Genomic DNA, 15576 nt, shown 5'->3' with positions numbered 1-15576 from the left:
TAAATGCATTTAGGATTTGCCTTAGGAATGAAACATGAACGTTTCTGTGTAGCTTACTTGCCATATATATATATATATATATATATATATATATATAAGGTCGGTGCAAAAGTTTTGTCTGCAGAAATGGCATTTTAAACCATTGTAATCTATTTTGTACATATTGTTATTACTTAAACTTGGGTGAGTCAACAGAAAAGGAGTCATCTTCCATCATGATAATGCTCGCCTCCACACAGCACTACTGAGCAAAGATCCAGCACAATTTGGTTGGGAAATGTTGCCCAATCCTGCATAATACCTTCACATAGCTTCCTCGAATTACCACTAATTTCTAGGATTACAAAACCATGTAGATGGCCTTAATTTGACATCACGAGGAGACGGAACACGAGTTAGATTCATGTTTCACATCAAAACTTACATTTTACAAGCGGTGTATTTATAAGCTCGTTGGCAGATGGAACCAAGTTATAGACATCAAACGTCGTTATTGTTATGAATAAAGATTTTCCTTTAAAAAAATAAAAGCAGTTTGTCATTTTCAAGATTAAATTTTAAAATCGGCAAAACCTTTGGAACTGTCCCATATATATATATATATATATATATATATATATATATATATACACACACACACACACATAGGCAGCATTTTTTTCTCTATAGCATATTTTATTAAATAAAATAGACGTTTTTTTTGTCTATTAATGCTATTTTCGATCCTTTCTGACTTCTGAATAACAGTCTTCACTTCACATCAGCCAGTTCCTGTCAGAAGTGAAGACTGTTATTTGAAAGTTAGAAAGGATCGAAAATAGCATTAATAGACAAAAAAACGTCTATTTTATTTAATGAAATATGCCATATATATATATATATATATATATATATATATGCGCGAATAGTTTGGTGAAATATTGTTTAAGAAATGCAGCATGTGATTATGAAAGATTTAAGGAAATATTTATTTTCCTATTGGAACTGTAGACGTAGGAGGGGGGGGGAAAAAAAGAAAAAGAAAATCGAGATTATTATAAGTATGCATGTAACTGATGTATAAAACACTGCTCTCGTGTCAAGTTTGCTGACACATTTGGTTTTAATATACCTAACATTCAAAATTATACTAAACTAACTAGACAATTCCTAAGGAAATTAATACCATTATTTTCTTGAACCATAATTTTCATGCTCATTCTTTATATTTGATAAGTGGACCTTAGTATCCTTCAGATCATGAGAGTCAATTCGAATGATGGCATGAGCTTCTACGTAAAATGTTAACCATTTAGTCCTAATGAGAGACAAAAATCCTAACCTGACTGCACAACGTTCTTTTGCAGATAATTCGACATTACATACAAGGTCTATGAACCACTTTAAATTTAAGATTTCAAATTTTAGTTATCTTCCGGCCAAGATCAAAGTGTAGTATCTGTTCTTCAGATGCTACACTTCAATTTTTTGTTCTGTCAGTGGAGGAGAAATCTTTCACGACTGAGACTATTTAAAATTTTTGTTCCTTTCTCCATGTTAAAAAACGACCCTGGTATCTGCCTCCCCACAGGACAGAGTTAAATTCAAAGATTCTATTGTTGGCATTGGTTTCCCAGATATTTTTTTTTTTTTTTTTTTTAATCAGAATTCATTTCACAAAGACTTACGAGAGGGACCATGTGAAGATTGCCAACATCCTAAGTGAAAGTGACCTTACTGGATTCGAACCTGGAACACTCAGGTTGCCAGTTCATGTCGTTAACCACTTGACCACCGTTATCTTCTAAAATTTTAGTAATGAGGACCTATCGATGCAGGCAATACAAAATGAAGATAATTATTTCCTACTTATCTTTATTTTGTATTCCTCATGTGCGAACAATTAAAGTTGTAAATCATAATTTGCTAAAGTTTTAACTCCTTTCATTTTTATATATATATATATATATATATATATATATATATATAAACAGGATAATGTGTAAGGACACTTCTCAACCTATATACTCAATGAATTTTTGATCTACAGACTTGAAATTTGGTATATAGAGTATTCAGACACGTGGAAACTTTTCATCCAACAAAATGGGTTGCTAAAGGATCCAAATTCAAAATTTTGTACTGGGGGGGGGGGGGGGATCATTGGATTTTTTTATCTGTCAACTGTTTCATGACTGCGCATGCATGAATCTTCCACATGACATCTTCCTTATGTTAAGAAGAAGTAGAGTTGAAAACACTTTAAAGGACGTGGCAAGCTAGCCTAATGGTTATCGTACTTGACTCACTGTCATAAGTTTTGATTCCGATCTCAGCTTGAGCATTTTTTTTTCTTCTTTTTTTTTTTTACTACTTACAAGAAGTGAACTCTAGAAAAAAAAGCATAATACTCACATGCACATGTCTCAGTTTATTTCCATTTTTTTTTTTTAAGGAATTTAGCATTACGTTAAATACTGGACAACGCCAGGTAGATCTGCTAGTATATATATATATATATATATATATATATATATATATATTTTTATGTGTATGTGTGTTTAGTTGATTCTGTTGGATGGAAAGAATTCAATAGAGTGCAATATTATGATGGAAATAAATAAGTTTAAATGGTTTCATGAAACCATGGAGTCTGTTTATAAACTTGCTAAGCACTATCCATTGTATCACTAGGCTTTACAGATCATATAATAACAAATTTTTAAGATTATTTGTGAACCAGTAGCTTTATGAACCTATCTACAAGATTGCTGAAATGAATTTATTACATATATTTCGAAATAAAATGTTTCAGTTTTGTATTCAGATATAAATATTAATGAGACCATTTTATTAATATTTCTATTTGAGTATAAAATTAAAAAATTTTATTTCTGAAAAGGTATTTAAGTTTGTTGACATCTAAATTTCGCTTACATCGTAATGTATGATAGCGCAGGGGGGTAGAGGCACAGATTGTCAGCTCAACTGTTGAGTTTTGATCCTGGCTTGAAGCACTTGCTTATCTAGCCACACTGATGAGCTGTAAACAGCGAAACACTACTGTCTGTGGAGGAAACGCACATTGTTTGAAATACATATAGAGGGTTTAATTGTATGTATAAAGAACTATATTATAAGATTTGCTATGAAATGCCTTCGGGTTCAATAATAAAAGGTTTCAAATTTAATCACAAAAGAATGTAATAGGTCTGATATTTTTGCTACAAAAAAAATTGTGATGCCTTTTTTCTTGAAATTTTCGTATTGGGCTCATAAACATGATCTTGTGCATCTACGAAGAATTTATCATCGTTAAATCTGGTTTAACATTCATTTTACATGTTGGATAACTTTAAGAAATTGACCTTCAAACTAACCTTTCCCTCGAGTCCATCCTTATATATTAAAAATAGAAGCCTCAAATGTGATTGCTGTTGACTGTATAATAGTATTTTTTTTTTTTTATTAGGTTGCAGCATAATACAACTGTAAAATCGCAAGTATCATAATGCTCTATCATATTGTTATTGAGCACTATCCACAAAGACAGCAAACTTAATTTTATTTATCTTGATGAACTAATATCCGAAGAAAAGGTATGACATCAGAGCTAATGACAAACTTCAATCATTAAGGTGTAGCTGGGCTCTCGGTTGTATAAGTGGTTGGCCATCGATGCTGGAATTACGATTGGTTAGCCATCTTGACAACCTTGCTCAGAATTACCATGCATGAGTTGCTATAGTGCAGTAAAGTGACTCAACCTGATCAGATTGAACACAGTTACAACAGCATATGCACGTACAGTGCAATTTTATATTATGTTGGCAGATGTTGGACAGCTCAGGGTTTTTGATTTGCACTTTTATACAATGATCCATGAAGATTTGTTAATATATGCCATAACTATTGCTTCATGTTTTTTTTTTGTGATTTTCAGATGGCCTGATGGACGAGTATGAGATAAGAATCTTTCTCCCATTTTAATAGAGAAAAAAAAAAATTAACATACCTTAATTTTATCCGAAATTTGTATGTTAATTCATCTTAAGACTGCAAAATCATGGTTAAACAATTATACACACACTTAATATAAACTTTTCCAATTTTGTATTCAAATAAATATTAATAAAACAAAGTTCATTCAGATACCTCGATAGTGCAATATTAGAGCTATTTACTATAAAAGCATACAATTGTTTCAGCCCATACTGATATTTCTTTTATATATATAGTTCTCTGCATATATGCCCTTTTATTATTCTTATATCAGTGTGGAACTCATCAGCGCTAAGAATATACATAAAAAGCAAAAAGTTACATTGACCTAGAGATGCTTGTCACAGACAGTCCGATACATTCATAATTTGTAAGGTTTGTTTTGTTCACTTTTATGTACATTCTTAACGCTGATGAGTACCTGCACTGCTATAATAAAAAGATATATGGCAAGAACTACATATAAAAATATCAGTAAAGGATCGAAACAATTTTACATTTGTATAATAAATAAAACTTAACCTTTTTTTTTTTTTTTTTATATGAGCATAAAAATGAATATCTGTTCCCAGTGAAGCAGTGCATTATAAAAAGTATATATCGTATAGACAAAGTGATATTTTCAAATGGTATCACTTAACCTACTAAATCTTTATAGTATTACAGCAAAATTAAGTCTACATGACAAATGACACCATGTTATACTTTAAAATATTTAGAACATTGATGAGGACCATCTTCTAACAATGCAATTTGCAACCCCCTTCAATCCATTCGGATGGAATAAAAAAAAAAGGAGGCATTACTTTTGGAACGCCCTTCGTAATTATTATTACATATTACTCAGTTGTTATAGTTTTAACGATGTAAGTTTTTTTTTTTTTATTTCAGAAATTACTTATCAAAATGAAATCATTTTGAGACCAAAAGTATACATGATTGGATTGTGTCGGAAAAGAAACATAAACGGCCAGTTCATAAACATAAGTATAATCAAAAATATATGCAAGGAACTATATATAAAAATATCAGTAAAGGATTGAAACACTTGTATGCTAGTATAATAAATAAGATTGAACCTTTTTTAAGATGAGCATAAAAATGAAAGTCTGTTCCGAGTGAAGCAGTATACTATATATCTATCTATATATATATATATATATATATATATATATATATATATATATATATATATATATATATATATATATATATATATGTGTGTGTTTTGAGGACTGGTTTCTTCTGTGGAAAGCAACCATTTATTAAGTCGTCAGACGAGGACTTCTGTTTTTTTTTTTAACTGATCATTTTTCTGAAACTTAGCATATCTAGTGTCGCAAACATGTAAACTTGTTTATATTAATAAAAATATATCTTGCTCTTTTATTGAGCACTCTTAATAACCTTGTTTAATTCATTAGTTAACAATCTTTGAATACCTACAACTTTGAGTGTGTGTGTATATATTATATCTATTGCTGTATTGCAACAAGTATAATATAATAATATACATATATATACATATATTATATATATATATATATATATATATATATATATATGTAAAATAATGCGCCAACTGTCGTTGCATGTCCTAACCATCCTCAAGGAATGTAAACAAGTTAATTATTTCATAATTAATTTGTTTTTGTAATTTTAATCGACTGTTTAATGTAAACACAAACCAGATTGTTGGAGGCTGAGATTGTAGTATGTCACACAAGTATCGCCAGGCTACATTGTATTATCTATCTATATATCTATAAACTTGAGAATGTGTGAGAGCACAACTCTCAAGCAACAAATTTTTTGATCTATAGATTTGAAATTTGATATATAGGGTATTCAGACATGTGGAAAACTCTTGAATAAGTTTTCATCCGAAAAAAAAAAGGGGGGGGGCTGTTAAGGGGTCAAAATTGAAAAATTGATACTTGAGAGGTCATCAGAATTTTATCTATTTGTCAACTGTTTCACAACTGCACATGCATGAATCATTCATATGACAGCGTCCTTATGTTAAGAATAAGTAGGTTTGAAAGCACTTTTTAAAGATCGTGGCAAACTGGCCTAATGGTTATCGTATTTGATTCACTGTCTTTAGGTTTCGATTTGGATCTAGGCTCGAGTATTTTTTTTTTTTTATTATAAGTGAACCGTTTAGAAAAAACACTCGCATGCACATGTCTCAGTTTCTTTCTATCTTTATTATTTTTATGTAATTTTTTATAAACGAATTTAGCATTACGTTTAATATCGGGCAATGCCAGGTACATGTGCTAGTCATTCATAAAAGACAGCCAATCTCAGTTTTGTTTTGATTACTTGATTAGAGTTGAGGAATTGCATTGTTAATCATGATTGCTAACAATTATGTAAAAATATTTTTTTAAATCTATAAAAAATTTCAAATCGTATAAAGGCTTTGTAATGACCATGTCGAGTTCATACGCATACTACATAGACAGGCATACCTCACACATTCTCACCGACAATAACTAGGTAGTGGGATGGAGGAGGGGAAAGGAAAATGTAAGTGGGTTTGGGGGTTATGGGAAGCGTTTAACACAAATGGGTTTTCGAAGAACCAGAAATGAATGAAAAGATCACAGTTTGTAATTGTTGTCCAGATGTGTCCATTACACCTGCATTTGATTAACCGATTCTGCTTTTTTTTTTTTTTAACGTTACTTTTTATTTTTTAGTCCTGTATCTCTCTTTCTCTTCATCTGACGTATTTTTCTCTCACCTCTTCGCTCTCTCTCTCTCTCTCTCGCAAGTTGAAAGAGAGGAGGAAGAAGAAGGAGCAGTCTCGAGAGAGGAGATGGGCGCAGGTGAGCGATGTATCGCCGTCACTGATATTAGTTTCTCTCTTTGAAACGTGAAAGAACAGGTTACCATGGCAATCTACATCCAGTTACATTATCGTACACTGATCGTTAGAATTCAATAATTTAGGAAAACCATTCGCATCAAATTCTAAACCAGGAGCCTGAAATGGTAAAAACAAAGAAAAAAGTATTAACTCTGTTGCAAAAACAGTATTAAAACGGTTACAAAATGCAAGCAGTTTATTAAAACTGGTACAAAATACAAACAGTATTAAAACTGGTACAAGCCACAAACAGTATTAAAACTGGTACAAGCCACAAACAGTATTAAAACTGGTACAAGCTACAAACAGTATTAGTATTAAAACTGGTACAAGCTACAAACAGTATTAAAACTGGTACAAGCTACAAACTATTAAAACTGGTACAAGCTACAAACAGTATTAAAACTGGTACAGGCTACAAACAGTATTAAAACTGGTACAGGCTACAAACAGTATTAAAACTGGTACAGGCTACAAACAGTATTAAAACTGGTACAGGCTACAAATAGTATTAAAACTGGTACAGGCTACAAACAGTATTAAAACTGGTACAAGCTACAAAGTATTAAAACTGGTACAAGCTACAAAGTATTAAAACTGGTACAAGCTACAAACAGTATTAAAACTGGTACAAGCTACAAACAGTATTAAAACTGGTACAAGCTACAAACAGTATTAAAACTGGTACAAAATGCAAACAGTATTAAAACTGGTAAAAAAATGCAAACATACTATTAAAACTGTTATAAAAAGAAAATGTTAAAACTTATAATTGTATACAGTAATTTCAGTGGCTCTTAAAGGACTTAAAATTGCATTAAAAAGCAAACTAATGATTATATTGTAAGCTTTCTGTATTTGATTAAACCATATACAACATTAGTATATATGGCAGAATCGCATTGACACAACAGTTCTCAATAGATCACTAAAGTTAAGCAACATTGAGCTTGTACCAAATGGGTGACTATTTGGGAATACCAGGCGCTGTATATAGGACATCAACACCTCCCTGCAAAAACTGCAAAAAAAATATAACATTGTCTCAATCTCCTAGCCAGAATATATATGCGACTGAAGACCACTTGTAAATTTTATATTCCTTGGTCACTTCCTCTTTCAGGGGAAGTTGGTTCAACCCACCTGAATTAATTATTATTATGAAAAAAAATATATACAATTAGTCTGGAGAGTGATTAAAAGTTAGTCAAAAACTTTACAAATAAAATAAAAATAAAGCAAATTCAAGGAAAGCGTATGACGTTTACATTCTTTTATCTGCCTTTAGTTTATTAAGAATGATCCATGAATCAAATAGACTTTGTAAATCTATCTCATATTCAAGGAAACATGCATGAATATATACTTAAGATGAAACAAATATAATATTTCCTACAAACTAAGATGATCTTGCTTTTTAAAAAGTAATATTTCTTGGTTGAAAGAATTATTTGTGACTAGCCAGGGTGTCAGGCGTTGCCCGGGTGTGTGTAAGTTTAGCAAAAAAAAAAAAAAAAAAAAAGTGGTAGCAAGCAGGCTCGAACCTGTACAACGAAGGAGGAAAAAAGAAAAAAAGTGACGTCTTTGCCGTTGCGTCCATCTCAAAACTGGAAGTGGCGAACATCAAAATTAAGGCTAGTCAATCATAAAGAGTGGATGACTTGTGAAAATATCTGCAAAAAAAAGCGACCCCTCCTTGTAGAAAAGTGGCCAGTTGAGGGTGAAGGAATTAATGCTTTTGGCCAATTTTTTTGATATTTGTCCGAAAGTTTGAGGTTAAAAACAATACCGGTTTCATCATGTTCCAACGCGTCCAAAGTTTTAACAGACACACAGAATTTTGCCCTTTATATTATAGATACATGTATATCGATATTAAGAAAAAACGTAGGTTTCCTTTGCCATTCCATACCAAAGCAGCACTCATCTTAGGTGGGTTGAACTGGCTTCCTCTAAAGGAGGAAGTTTCATAGATGCATGGAATTCCCAAGCGTTCCCCATGTATAAAAGAAATGCTTACAGAATCTGGTATTCCCTATCTAAGTATTTACCAGGCTCTACATTGCTTAACTTTGGTGATTGGACAAAACCCAGCATTTTCAATATGATATGGCTGTAGGAAGAACAATTTCACCTGATTTTTACGTTAAGGTGAAGAAAGACGCATTTTAAAAAGTTGAAAATTGTTTCTGAATTTTTTAGATGAGGATTGATTAATCATATTTTTTTGATTTTTCGAACTACTGTTCTCATCTTGAACACTGTTCTCACAACATTTTGGCCGATGTAACCTACGACCTTCTTCAGGCATATCTTGTTGAACTCTGCAATGTTTCTGCCAAACTCAAGAATCCGGATGGAATTTTGAACGGAACCCTTTATTCAATCCACAAATGTAGCACGCTCTCGTTCTGTCATCCATAGTTGGATCTTGATAAGTGGAAGTAATTCTCTATGGTATTCAGAGTATCACTGTACTGAGGATTGAATCTTCAACCTGCACAAGTTGAACTTAGAACTGAATTTTATCAAATACTTTACGTACATTATGCCAGGGGTTCTTGTAAATAACTCAAGATGAGAACAGTAGTCTAAAGAATAGAAAATTGAAAATGTTCAGTTTTTCATAAGTTTAATTTTTTTTAATATATTAAAAAAAAAAAGAAAAAATGGAAAGGGTTCCAAATATTAAGAATTATAACATCTATATTTTAAATGCTTACATCATTTTTGGAAGGATATTTAAAAACAAAGACAAAAATGTCAAGAGTTTTCCTAAAGATTCTTACAACTTTTCTTGAAAAGAAAAAATTAAATTCAAAAGTTTTCCTAACAATAAACATTAAAAACTTACAAAAAAAGTTTTTTTAAATACTCTAAAAAAAAAAAAAAAAAAAAAAAAAAGTTTCTATTTATTTGCACAAAATATAAAAAATATTTATTCATGTAACTTGTCAAATTTTATTGTATTGCTTTTCCATTTTTTTTTTAAATTGAAATTAGTATACAATAAATGTCATTTTTTGTTTCGTAGCATATTTAAATTTGATACGCTTTCAGTATATTCCAGCAGCTGCAAGTTTTGTTATTTTTTTTTTTTTTTTTTTTTATTATTATTCAATTTTCACCCCAAACCAGGCACAGTGCCACTTTGAAGTAGGGGCTACTATCAGGGACATAAGTTGCAGGGATATTAAGAAGGGAGTTGAGCAGCAAGATGTCTGTCCACATTACACTTGAACTTCTGCATGTCAGTACAGTTGGGAAAGCAGAATCCCGGAAGGGAGTTCCGAAGTCTAGCAGGAAGAAACTATTGGAGTAGAAGGCTTTCTTACACCTAGGGATCTCTACTGTGTAGGGGTGGGATTTAGCTGCTTTTTGGGTTTTTCGGGTGTAGGATACGAGTGCTTGTAGTTTGTCAGAGCATTCACCATTACAGTATTTGTAGAACAGGCAGAGGGATGCAGCATTTTGTTGATGGGACAGAGGCTGAAGCCTAGATGACAGTTCAGAAACTATCAGGTTGGTGATTCTTTTGAACCCTGTCCAGGAGTGAGAGACAAGTAGCAGATGCACCAGCTCAAATGTGACAACAATACTCCATACATAGGTGAATGGTGGCCTTATAGAAGTACAGGATACTTTCAGGCATAAGTTGTTTTTATTATAGTTTCTTTTTATAATTTAGAAAAATATGCAAGTGAATTAACATCTGTTCATTTTATATTAAATTTAGAAAACAAAACAACTGTTGCCACATCTGGGCAGGAGCTGCTAGAAAGGACTTGTCCTGCCTTGATAGAGTTCAAAATAGACTTCGTAGCCTCGTAGGAGATGTCCTTTTCTCCTCCTTGCAACCTCGATCTCACAGAAGAGATGTTGCGAGTTTGTCTCTGATGTATCGTTATTTTCATGGAAAGTGTTCAACTGAGCTTCAATCTATGGTCCCCCCTCGCCAAACTTTCACAAGAAACACTCGTCTAGCTGTAAACACTATCAATAATTTCCCCCACTCTTTATCTGTGCCTAAACCTAAACGTAGATTCCATGAACAAAGCTTCTTTCTTAGAACTGCACGCCTGTGGAATTGTCTTCCGTTTTCCTGCTTTCCGGCTGACTACAATATGGTTGTGTTCAAGTCTAAAGTAAATAAGTTCTTGATGAGCCGTTCCATATAAGTTATTAAATTTACCAAATTTTCATTACTAATGATTACTATATTGACCAATTTCTACTGTACACTCTTTAACCCTTATCCTTGAGTGGCCTCTGGGCCTTGATAATGTGGTGATGCCTTTGTAAAAAAAAAAACAAAAAAAAACAAAAAAAAACAACAATGTATTGCATTGAATTTTCATTGTAAAAAATTTAAATCTAAATTTTTTAAATCAATTCTTTTTCGCTTTAAAAAGAATTTACTAAAAAATTGTTTTAAAATTTATTATTTGTTTTATTTTTTATTCATAGGTTTTAAAAATTGTCAACTACTGTAGAATTTCCACAGGTTCTGCTAGTAGAAGTAATTACACAATTAATGCAATCAAATTGAACTAAACCCATTTGTGTTGGATATTGGCAGGTGATCCCAGAAAGAGAAACATTCGATGGGTTGCACACACGCAGCTAGATTCTATGTGAGGAATTCTGGATTTTCCACCATTGTCTATTGAAATTTGACCCAGAAATATGTGAGAGCATATCGGTCAAAAGATGGAAACAATAGACAATGAGAAATCTATCTATATATATATATATATATAAAAGTGAATGTATGTGTCTGTGTGTACATTTTCCACCGCAATAACTGTCAATTTTCAGTCTACAGATGCAAAACTTGATATATAGAGTATTGAGATTTGGGAAAATCTTTGTAATCCGTTTTCAGCCAGAAATTTGGTGGTTAAGGAGTCAAAGTTCAACAATTTGACCTTTAAGAACTCTACCAAACTCCTCCGACAATTTTGGGTCTAAACACTTGAAATTTTAGATATAAGTTTCTTCGACATGGATCTAACTTAATAACTTGATTTGAGCCCTAAACAATAAATGTTCAGGGGTCATAATAGGGGTTAAAGTTAAAACAAATTTGACCTCTGCGATCTCTACCAAATTACTCAGACAATTTCTAGTCTAAACATTTAAAATTTGACATAAAGAGTATTCAGAGATAGGGCAAGCTTTTTAATTGGGACAGGGTCGAAAATTTTTAGTTACCAATATATAAATGTATGTATGTTTGCATGTCTGCCTAAAACTTTTGACAGAGGTGACAGATTTTATCAAGATCAGTATTGTTTTGAAGTCCGACCTTTCAAACGACAAATACCGAAAAATTGGCTAAAAACATTAATATCTTCACCTTCAACTGGGCACTTTTCTACGGGGAAGGAGGGGGGGGTCGCTTTTTCGCTGACATTTTTGAAAGTCATCCTCTCCTTTCAATTGTCTAGCCTTAATTTAAACATAAGTCACTTCCGATGTCAGGGACCCCCCCCCCCCGTTCTTTTCCTCCTTTGCGGTATGGGTTTGAGCCTGCCTTCTTACTACCACTTTTTTTTTTTTTTTGCTTAACATACACAATCAAACATCCGGGCAACACCGGGCTAAAATGCTAGTCTATATATATATATATATATAAAAGCGAAAATGTATGTATGTATGTTTGTGTGCCTGCTAAAAACTTTCGACAGACTGAACAAAAATTCAAAAACTTGGTCTCATATGAAAGCCCCATCCTTCGCCCGACAAATATCGAAAAATCAGCCAATATTTTGGAACACTAATGGGGTATGATCCCACACAGTCGGACGATTCTATTTATAAACGATGCTGCTAAGAACTGACGAATCAAATTAATTCACGTTCTACTACCAACCAATCAGAAACCAGAATTGCTTCATAAATATTAAACCTTTTCTGGAGCAATTTCACATGTTCTTTTCCCGGGTTTCGACACGGTAAGAATATTTTGTTCTGTGGAACTGTCTACTACAAACAAGTCACCTCCCAGGACTTGTGTGTAACAGCGAACCATCTGAAACTGTTCTGAAACTCAAAATGGCTTACACTTCTAGAAACGTTAATTTTTTTTCACCCTGAAATCAACACTTTTCTACAGGAGGGGGGGGGGTCAGCAAAAACCGTCCTCTCATGACTAGATCAATTCTACGCATGCGTCAGACGACATCATAACCTGATTTAGTTTAAATATTTTTTCTGTTTTCCAGATTTTTACATTTAACATCGTTCGTTTGCCTTACGTTAGTTTTTTTGTGTGTTTTTTTTACTTCGCTTATTCTTATGTTTTTGGTCTGTATGCAGTTGCGTTAACATCTATCGGCATACGGACAGGACTTGTGATGCAATGGATAATGCGTTTGGCTATGGATCAGAAGATCCCAGGTTCGAATCTTGGCAAGTTCGTAATAATTTTAACCATCATTTTATCCAACGTTTACCCATTATCCTTACCCTTAGTTATGGTATTTTTGTTTTTTCAGTGATTTTGTTTTGTGTAAATGGGAATTTCCCATACTCCGAGTTTACAGGGTAAGCATTGATGGAAAGACGATGTTGAGTGTACTTGATTTTGTGTTTGACTCAGCATTGTGTGTGCCGACATGGTGCAGCCACTAGTTTATGTTACGTATTCATTGCGGCCAATTGTTGAAAATGCATTTGAATTTTTTTTTTCCTCCCTAGATGATTTTTCAGTGCGAAATAAAAGCATTATATTTTATAGATCAACTGTGTTGTTTTACTCGCTGCCCATGTCCATGCTTATACCAGCAATAAAAGTAGATGTTAACAGTTATATAGACTGGACAAATGCATTTTCAACAATTGGCCGCAACGAATACGTAACATTTGGGGGGGGGGGGAATACATTTTGAAATGAAAAAAAAAAAGCATTATAGGAAATTCTGTAAAAGCAGAAAAGCTGAGGAATTAAAAAAAGATTGTTCAGAATTTTCATCCCTGAAAAAAATCATCTGTATGATACACATACCGGTTATGGCAACAAAATATTGTACATCAATAATCACAAATTGATTGAGTAGTTTTATTTTTAAATAAGAAAATAAAATGTATAGCTAAGCAACGAATCACGATCTCACAATGCCATCTTGAAAACAGTCTGAAGGAACATGGACAATAACTCCAAATCGAGATTTTTAAAAGCCATTCTTAACATGGGGAGTGGGAAATGCATTGGGAAAAAACTCAAATTTGCTAAAAAAAAAAAAAAAAGAAAAAAGATTTTCTTTATAAAAATAAAATTACTAGATCAATTTACATGATTTTTGGAATATGATACTTTTCCTTTTGTCATAAGTATGTACATCAAAGATTTTTTTTTTTTTTTACATAGGCGTCACCACTTATCAAGGCCGAGAGGCCACTCACAGATAAGGGTTAAAGAGTGTACAGTAGTCAAAAGGACAATATAGTAATCGATAGTAATGGAAGTTCGGTAAATGTTAACTTAAGTGTAACGGCTCATCAGAAATTTGTTCACATTGGACTTGAAGACAACCATATTATAGACAGCTGGAAAGCAGGAAAACGGAAGACAATTCCACAGGCTTGCAGTTCTAAGAAAAAAGCTTTGATCATGGAATCTACGTTTAGGTTTAGGCATAGATAAAGAGTGGGGGGGAATTATTGATAATGTTTTCAGCTAGCCGAGTGTTTCTTGTAAACGTTTGGCGAGGGCAGACCATAGATTGAAGCTCAGTCGAACAGTTTCCATAAAAATAACGATACATCAGAGACAAACTCGCAACATCTCTTCTGTGAGAAAGAGGTTGCAGCGAAGAGAAAAAGACATTTCCCACGAGGCCACAAAGTCTATTTTGAACCCTATCTTTATTATTTATTATTCTTTATGGGGTAAGGAGTTCTGGATAAGTGTCAATTAACTTTAAAAGAATGTACTTGTTTACATACCATTTCTCCAAGAATTTCTTTTGGAGGCTGACCCAATTCTTGCATCTGAGGGGGAAAAAAAATTCAAATTAAATCAAATACACATCAGATTAAGATGAAACATTGAACAGTTTCTAACTATTATTAACAGTGATAAGATGATTCTAATATTTTTCACAATTCTGATATAATTAGATTCAGATTCTTTTAAAATCTTAATTGGGTGAATGATGGCCTTGTAGAAGGCCAGGATACTCTCAAGTGTGAGTAGTTTTCTAGCACGATAGAGGGAACCCACCTTCCTTACAGCAGCCTTCGCAATGTCCTCAATGTAAAGATTTCATCCAAAATATGTTGGTTTAAAAAAAAATAAAAAATTTTTTTAAATCACCACTCTATACAAATACTGACACTTTCTAGTCCACACACAATATAATGGTGCTGGCTTAAACAGAACCAAGAGGCAAAAGATAATGAAATACCCAAGTCTTATGCACAGCATGAAAAGAAACTGGAATCTTAGTTCAGTAATTATAGTAGCAATCAGATTCATAGAAAGGGATTTTAAAAAAACTAATTGGCAAATATACCCAGTAAGAGAAATACAAACAATTGCATTTAAAATGACAGTTAAAATCTTGAAAAGATCTTTTGGTTGGAGTGTGTGAAATAGGAGGTAAATGCCTAGCATCCAGTAGGATGCTCCTCCTCCACCCAAAATGGTGAAGGGTGAAATATAGAGGGGGGTGGGGTGGAGAAAAAAAACAAAACAAAAACAATCGCACTTA

At 32.7% G+C, this 15576-nt stretch overlaps 1 protein-coding gene across 1 annotated transcript in view; it reads right to left on the bottom strand.

Moving 5' to 3' along the window:
* Positions 1–6170: 6170 nt before the first annotated feature.
* Positions 6171–15576, bottom strand: part of LOC145248847 (peroxisomal biogenesis factor 19-like) — a 108102-nt gene continuing 98696 nt past the window's right edge. The window contains exons 7-8 of the mRNA XM_080110568.1: positions 14810–14854; positions 6171–6976 (exon numbers count right to left, since the gene is read on the bottom strand). Coding sequence (XP_079966694.1) covers positions 6902–6976; positions 14810–14854 — 120 coding nt within the window. The 3' untranslated portion in view covers positions 6171–6901. The remainder of the gene's footprint in view (positions 6977–14809; positions 14855–15576) is intronic.

Source organism: Euprymna scolopes, chromosome 27 (genome assembly GCF_053919585.1).
Source record: "Euprymna scolopes isolate OS-2025 chromosome 27, ASM5391958v1, whole genome shotgun sequence".
NCBI classification, from domain to species: Eukaryota; Metazoa; Mollusca; class Cephalopoda; order Sepiida; family Sepiolidae; genus Euprymna; species Euprymna scolopes.
Note: the sequence above shows the minus strand (reverse complement) of the source record. Positions and strands in the feature narration are given on the sequence as shown.